The sequence below is a fragment of the Meleagris gallopavo genome, chromosome 4 (genome assembly GCF_000146605.3).
Source record: "Meleagris gallopavo isolate NT-WF06-2002-E0010 breed Aviagen turkey brand Nicholas breeding stock chromosome 4, Turkey_5.1, whole genome shotgun sequence".
Taxonomy (NCBI): domain Eukaryota; kingdom Metazoa; phylum Chordata; class Aves; order Galliformes; family Phasianidae; genus Meleagris; species Meleagris gallopavo.
In genome coordinates, this window is record NC_015014.2 from 58,073,005 (window position 1) to 58,081,197 (window position 8,193).

An 8,193-nucleotide genomic window follows, 5' to 3' on the forward strand; every position below is an offset into this window, starting at 1 on the left:
GGCCGTGCGCCGAGCAGCGTGAGGAAGGCAGGTTTCCGCTGCGCTGGGGTTGCCCGGGTGCGAGCCCGGAGCGACCCCGAATTGACTGTGAACTCAGTGGTGGCTGGGGAGCCGTGTGATTCACGACACCCCTCCGCTCAACGTATTTTCAGTGCTTTATTAATGTAAACACCGATATAAACGGCTCCAAAAAGACACTGCTTTAGGTGTGGATATGTTCCAAACCTTGGTGTGTATCCTGGGACTTGTTCTTAGCTGCCCGCGGCTTTGTCTGTCACGGGGAGGTGAGCTCTGTTTGTGAGGTGCTTGGAAACAAATACGCATTTCCACCCTACAACAGGAGGAACAGTCCAAAGAAAGAAAATGTAGAGCGCAGAAGTGTTAATGTTCCCTCACAGCAGTAAATCTGCGCTGAAGTGCGTGTGTGAAGATGTGGGAAATAGCCAGAGGGTCTGCTTGGCCTTGTTTCATGTCTGCACGTTTTCCAGTCGTACCTGCTCTGCTGCATAGATCTGTCTGCTTGGGCTGAGCACCACTGAATCTTCCCGACTGCTTTTAAGTGGCAGATTTGAAGCTCTGTTTGAAGCCATACTTTACCCTAACAATGGGTTCGCTTCAAATAGTGGATCAATGCAACATGCACGAGTGCAAGCTTCTCTGATTCAGTTTCTCATTTTTCCTATCTTAATAGATGGTATCTTTATTGTACCATCACTACCAACTCAAATATAGCCTTGTACAATTTTATCCTTTTTGTCACTTACATCAATAGGGAATAGAAGCTGTACTTCTCTCTGGCCCAGATCTTTACATGCATTGAGGTGCTTAAATGCTATTAAAAGCAACACTGCTGCTGTAAAAAAGTTGTTTATTTCTAAAGACTGCCACATACAGAACACACTGCAGGGCAGTCAGATTGTGCCCTGGAGTCTGATTTCCCAAAAACAAACTTAGACTGTACCATTTGCTTTCACGCACTGCCTCCTGGATGCAGTATTTTTACTATGTAGTTGCTTTAATTTGGTAGTATTCATGTGTTATAGTTAACTACTATAGTGTTATAGTTAACTACTATTAATATAGGAACTACTATACTGGAGCTTCTGTATAATTATGATTTTGCAGCCTTCTGTATCCAGAATAAAAGCAGGGATAGCATGTCCCAAGCACGTAAGTTAAGCTTGCAGAGGGAACAGTGCCTGGAGAACTGCAGTAAGCTATCAGTGTTTGTCACACAACCCCAGTTAATCACTTCTTTACGTGGGTCTTAAATGCATGCAGTGCCTTATTGATCTGAGGATCTGTGCATACAAGGAGAGTTTTATAGAACCTTTTCAATGATAGCTTCAGACACTGTGGTGAACTTCTCTAGCATGCATTTCTATCGATGAAGCTCTCCTATTATACTGAACATCATTGCTAGAGGCTCTTTGTGTTGGAGTTTGTCTCATTATGATATTAGATTAGTTTAATGAAGTATTACAGTAATTACAGTTAAACTTAGTTTTATTCAGCTTGTTAATGACGCAAAAGGGAAGGTCGGTATCACTTCAGTTGTTTTTGTAGATACTCTTTGGGAGGAGTTGCAGATGTGCAAAGGAGGACAGAAATAAAGAGGAAGGAGATGAAATTAGAAGTGTTGGCAGAAAAGAAATGAATCCTGGAAAATTGCAAATACTGTTAAAGTTACACAATGGACATATAAAGGGGTGGAAATGAATAGTGAATGAGAAGGAGTAGTTAAAGTTTTTTAAAATTAAGTTGAGGAAAGCAAGTTCTTATTTTGGAATGGCAGTGGTGGGATACACAGTGGTGAATCCAGCTTAGCTAATTCCACAGCTCCCAGTCTCTCAGACGAAGTTTTATGAATGGTTTGGGACAAAAGCTAAGATTGCTGAAGTGGACTTGTAGCTGTTCTTTTGTGATATAGTAGGTTCTTGGGAAACAACGTCTTCAGTTCACCACATCTTGGAGACTAACCCAAGAACATGATCTGTATTCCTGAGCCTCTGTGTTCCAGAAAGGTGATAGAGACAAGTCATCAGGAATTAAATCTATTCAAACCCTAAGCAGTTCTCTATATACTGAGAAAACTGACTACTTTATACACCAACTGACCAAATAATTCAAGGAGAAATTTTCCATTAGAGTTACATGCATAGTGGCAAAAGCCATATCATTAGTCTACATGAAAAAGCAGTTAGTGGAATAGAATGCTGAAAAGTAAAGGAAAGAGGTAGTCAGGGTAGGCTGGCTGCCATCTTCTGCTTCACTACAAAATTCCTTGCAGTGCTATTTTGGGATGCACTGACCGACCTCATTATTACTTTAGTCTATGCTAGTGCTCAGAGAGGCATGTGTGCAGCAGAGCACTTCGTGCCTTTGTAATCTTTGTCCATACCAGAGGATGTATTTGTTAAGAAAGAGAAGATCAATTGTATGTGTTGCTTCTGGAACACATGGTGAATGCTTTATGATGGTTATTCGTTCTTGACGGGAACTTTCTCAGACATAAAACTTTGTTTAGGAAGTATTTCTCATGGCAGGTATCCAAAAATGTTGTACATTCTACTCATTGCAAACAATGGCAAACTATTTTAATTAACTTTTTTTTAACTAAGAATTTGAACAAAGACTATGAGCTTGTCACCATGGTAGTATGGTGTTGAGATGGATTGATTCGACACATTTACATTATCTTTTTGGGTTAAAGTTTTACTTTTAGAATGACAAATGAAATTCATAATGTTCAGTAGTTTAAAAGAATGCATCCTGCGTGTATAAAGTTGTTGTTCATTTTCAGTTTGTTTATGATAATTGCCAAAATTATCATTTCCAGCTGATACTGGAATCATTTTCAGAACGGAGACATGAACGGTCTTTGACAGTAGCCTGGATATCCTCAGATGATTCTGCATGATCTCAGAGTTATATTTTATCTGTTTTATCTCGGAATTTCAGAAAGATGATTCCCGGAGACTTCTGGAAAGTTTCAACTGCGATGAAAAAGAGAATCCTCTCACCAAAAGTGAGGCAGAACCCCATAAATCAAAAGAGGAGATGGTGTTGGAGGTAAAGCTGGGTTCTTTGGAGTGTTTGTCCATTTTGCTGAATGTATTAATCAGCACATTAAGGGCCATGTCCAAACGGTCTTGATTGTAGTGGGCTTGGAATTGAGCCCTTAAAAAGCATTCAAAGAAATTGTAGGAAGGAGAATGAGTGGTGATAGCTTCTTAGGAATGCAATCATTTCAGGCATTCATTTCCCTTATGAATTCCATTTAATTTGGGCAACTGTCCTTGTACATTTCCATCAAGGTACTGAGATCTCTTTGGTCATTGGCTTCCTTAGTTTTGCCTGGTGGAAAATGTTCTCACTACTGACAAAGGAAGAAGTACCTAAGTACTGAAATCACTCCTGATGGTTCATAATGGATTTTTTCCTTGAGAAGTCTTATTAGAGAAAATTTGAGAGTGATAAAGTTCCCTCATCAGGTATTATCTGAACAAGTAATTTTTTCTAGTGCCTCCTTAATGTATGGATATAGACCTGAGTTGGATTGTGTAGATCAGTGGAAGGAAATAGAATAAATAAACCAAACTGAACACATTAGAGAACAGCATCTTCAATGTCTTTCTCATATAGGGAACTCTCCCATCAGTTGAAGACACAGTGCAGAAGTCAAATGACCACAAGTAGTTGAACAGCAGTGTGGTACCCTGGGATTCATGGACAAATAGAAAAGTAATTTGGAAAGAGAGTGGGAGAAGGTATAAATTTAACAAACCCTCGATGAGAACTTCTAATCACTCTTTTTTTTTTGGTGGTAATCTCAAAGTAAACATGAGAACGAATCCTATGGTGTAGCTGTTTGCCTTTCACCCAATGCTGATTTGACTGCACTTTTTAAGTTAAAAGTTGTGGATAGAAATATTTAATAAATATGCAGTTCAGATAACACTACTATACATAATTTAAATACATGCAGAAAGTGTCAGTTAAAGCCAGTGAGCCCGGTGCTTAGCTTTCAGTGAGGAATGGTTCCAGGACAAAGAGAAAACATTATTGTAAACATTTTAGTCTTGGTTTAAATTCTGGCAGACAATTGCTCTTCATTTCAGTTTTGTGATCAAGAACTGTTACAAACCATAGTTGGTCATTTTTTGTGAGTTAAAGTACAGCATAACAATTGAGGATTGATTAGATTAGATTCTCTTTTGGAGTGCAAATCCTGTGAGAGAACTTGTCAGTGGTATAAATTTATGAATATTTTCATTCTTTTTGAAAATGCATCACAGCCTTTAAGAGGTGATCCTTCATATATATCCCAGGCAAGGTTGCTCATTTGTGTCACGTTAAGAAGTAGCTTTGTTATTTGAAAGGGTTTTCTGCCATTTATTTGCCAAACTTCTGGAGTTATATGTTTTTTCTATTTGTTTGTTCCAATTCCCTGAGGCTTTGGCTTTTACTACTATCAAATTGACAGTTCAGGGAGAAGCATAGATGGCGAAGTGTTTTTAGTGAGGTTAAAGCCTTCAGAAAAACAGATATTTTCATTCTGAAACCTTCCACGCTGCAATAATACCATAATTACCATATTAATAATAATTCTATATTACTCGTGCCTGCTGAGAAGCAGAATGCATTAGCTCCAGCACACTGTGATACAGCTTTATGGCTGTGGACTGAAGCTGCGTTGCCTCCAGCCATTTCAGAGCAATGAATCTGTCAGCTTCTATTCCTGAATGTATGCTATAGCAGTGGGGCTACTCAGCATGAGAAAATGTTTTACATACTGATCCCCTTGCTTTTTACTCTATCGGTAAATCCAAAAATGACTTCTGCAAATAAATGAAATGGAGATGAAAAGGTGCTGTGATAAGAGTCTAACAAATGACGTAGTTTACTCCTCTCTTCTTATCTCTATTTTTGGATTTTAGTAGTGCTTTGATATCTTCTAAAAAAATCTATGTAAGGAAAATTATTTTAACGAGTCAGATTCTTTCATATTAACAAAAAAAATAAAAATAAATCCCAAACACTAAAATAGCTAGAACAGGAAATCTCCTAACTATTCTGTCTGTTGCATAAATCTGACCTTTTAATTGGACTTGCATAATCTCACAAAACAGAGCTGATTATCCCATTGTTCCGGGCAGCAGATAAGAAAGAGGAGGAGCAGAAAGTCAGGCAACGTGAGATAGCAGGTACTATGAAAAGAATACATTTTCTATAAAAAGTTCTCTGGAAGAACATTGCTATTTTCTCTAGATTGCAGGCAAAGGCTTGTACTAGAAAAGTTCTTTCTGGAAAAAAAAAAAAAGAAAAAGAAAAAAAAAGACTAGTTTTATTTAATCTATTGATCTATTGTTTCTCTATTTAAATTGGAAGACAGAATTTATAGCCATGATGATATGTGTGGAGCTTATCCCTCAGTATTTTCTATTATTAAGATTGTTTCAGTCTGTTACACAAAATCTTTAGCTACTGCTGAAAGAGCAAAGAAGGGAAATGAAAATAACTTGTGAATACCAACTATTGCCCATTCTCCCCTACAGGCATAAAATATTTTGGAGCAATGGTGATGGCAGTTTTCTTTTCTGGGTTTCATATCCTGACCTGAACGAGTACTAGGAGAAGACTTTTCACACCAAAGTTGAAATAGTCAAAAAACAGTTATCAATTGGAATGTCTAAGTTATATAATAAAAAAAGGGGCATGGAATATTTACAGTGAACAACTGTCAGGTCTATTGTCATTCTCTAACCTTAATTGTTTTTTCTTCTTTTCCACACAGGAAAATGAGTCTCCTCTGAACAGTAATGTTACAGCATTTGCGTTGAAGGCAAAAGTTATCTATCCCATCAATCAGAAATTTAGGGTATGGCTTTAGACTCTACTTGTAAATATTAATGGCATAGTTCTAAGTCAAAGTAAATTGCAGTCAAGTACTGGAAGAAAATTTAATGCAAATCTGTTTCAAAGGGATCTTTGTTTGTTTATAGGCCATTGACTCAGAAATTGTTTTGTAAGGCATCAACTGCTTTCATCTCCCTCTGAAACTTGCAGTGCTTTTACGTTGTGTCCAGTCAATTTTCACTGCAGTCAAGGAACCTTTTCTTCCCATTAACATTAATGGAGGTTATATCTGCCCAAGAAGATGTAAGAAAAAAGCACACAAAGATCTGCTCTTCAGTAAGAAAAAATGACTCAGAGCAGATAACCTCATCAGATGAGTACTTTTCCAGGCAATGCAGAAACCTGTCAGGATGATAAACAATTATTTACGTGGAAACACTTTTGCTGTGTATGTTGTTTAATTTTTCATTTGGAAGCAAATGCTGCAAATTAATGAGATGTTTATCTCAAGATTGAATTGTATTAATTAACCTTGTAAAATTTTTTTGACTGTAGCCTTTGGCAGATGGCTCATCCAATCCGTCTTTGCATGAGAATCCAAAGCAGGCAGTTCTGCCTAATCAGGTAACGGAAGCATCTACGTCAGGCAGCCTGGAATCCCTTAGCCAGGGAGACAAGGAGGACTGTAGTTCCTCCACAACAATACATTCAACAACAAGTGATGACAGATTTCAGGATCGAGCCTTCTTCAAGGTAACCTGCTTCCCTGAAGTGCTCACATGTGAGAGGTAAGCAGTAAACCAGCCCTTGTGTCTGATTGTTTCTTCGTATGCTCTGGCAGTTTTCAAAACAACCACTAAAGGTCTGGCATAAATGAAAGACTGGGCTTGAATGCATACATTCACCACAAGACAGAGTTACAGACTTATAACCCTAAAAACAGTGGTTGGAGAGACTAGAAAAATGCTTCATACCCTGAAAGTCAGTTTCTTGTTCATGAAATTCTGGGAATCATAACTTCACTTCTCATGAAAGGTCTTGTCACCGTTAATATAAGGAGACCCCTTTTGCCTCATATACTCTTCACTCATGCAGTGGATTATTGCTAAGCTAATGGAGCCTTCTGCACTGTACATCTTCAAGTAACACAGCTGGTATCTTGAGAACAGCAGATGACAGTGCTCATTCTCCTTGATTTAATAGGAACAGTTCACATTATGTTGAATGAAAACTGTACACTTATGTACAGTGTACTTTGTACAAGTGATTAGCAAGTGATTAGCAAGAAGAGCTAATCCAAATGGACTATCAACTCTTTTTCTTTTACCTACACCATGCAAGTTAGGTATTCATAAACGAATAAATACATCTGTATTCTCATTTGCAAAAATAAAGAAAATCATGTATATGTCACTGTGAGGCTTGAGTAAGATACAATGAAAAATATTTTCTAAATATCCACACATTTCAACAGTTTTAATTAAAAGCTTTGTTTTCCCTTTCTTGTAGCCATTCATCCCTATATTTACCTTTTTTTTTTATAAAGGACTATTTTGATTTGCTTACTTCTATAGAGATTTTTTTTTTTTAATCTGAATGAGAAGGCACTGCAGAAATCATCTCACTCCTTTTCTAGGGGCAATGAAGAATTTAGTGATTAAATGAAACTATTGTATGATGCTGCTTTTTTGTGTGACCTCTGTTTAGAATGGTTTTAAAACTTCTTTTAATCTTTGTTTCAGTTTTGATGTTAAGCTCTGCCTTTGCAGTCTTCTCTTAAAAGATCTCATGCTTCTTGATACTGAGCTTAGAAAAGAAGAACATGTGGTAGGTTCTCATGTCTCATTTAGAGTTATTTGATTTGAAACCATTAACTGAATATTAGATTAGGAAATAATGAACATGAACCACAGACTAGAGGAGTAGTGTAGCAGAGTTATACCTTTACAGTATTCTTATTTTTTCTCTGTTCTGCATCTAAACAATTTTCACAAAAAGAATAAAATATGAAATCTATAGGCTGTGAAATACAGAAGTCAGAATGAATAACAATTTTAAATCCTACTCCAGAGAATAAAACATTGCAGTTAGTGTTCATAAAAAGAGAAAAAAATATATGTTTAATAGATAAGTTTATGTTTTAAGGACAATTCTTGGGCATTGCAACTCCAGGGACTCTAAGCTATTTGAATAAAACTGAAAATTCAATTCAGCTGAGTCAGTACTTTTGTGCTAAGTAGAACATCCTGATTTTGTAGGACAAAGGAATTAAGACATCCATTTAAACCAAAGATGACTACCTAGATCAAGGCACAGCATTCAAAGCTGACAAGA

The 8,193-nt window shown here is 37.1% G+C and overlaps 1 protein-coding gene across 1 annotated transcript; it reads left to right on the forward strand.

Annotated features, from left to right (window-relative positions):
* The first annotated feature begins 2,901 nt into the window (after positions 1-2,901).
* LOC104910847 (ellis-van Creveld syndrome protein) lies at positions 2,902-8,193 on the forward strand. The gene is made up of 4 exons (XM_019614967.1): positions 2,902-3,072; positions 5,798-5,881; positions 6,415-6,647; positions 7,602-8,193. The coding sequence occupies exons 1-4, from the start codon at positions 2,917-2,919 to the stop codon at positions 7,717-7,719; spliced, it is 591 nt and encodes a 196-aa protein (XP_019470512.1). The 5' UTR covers positions 2,902-2,916; the 3' UTR covers positions 7,720-8,193.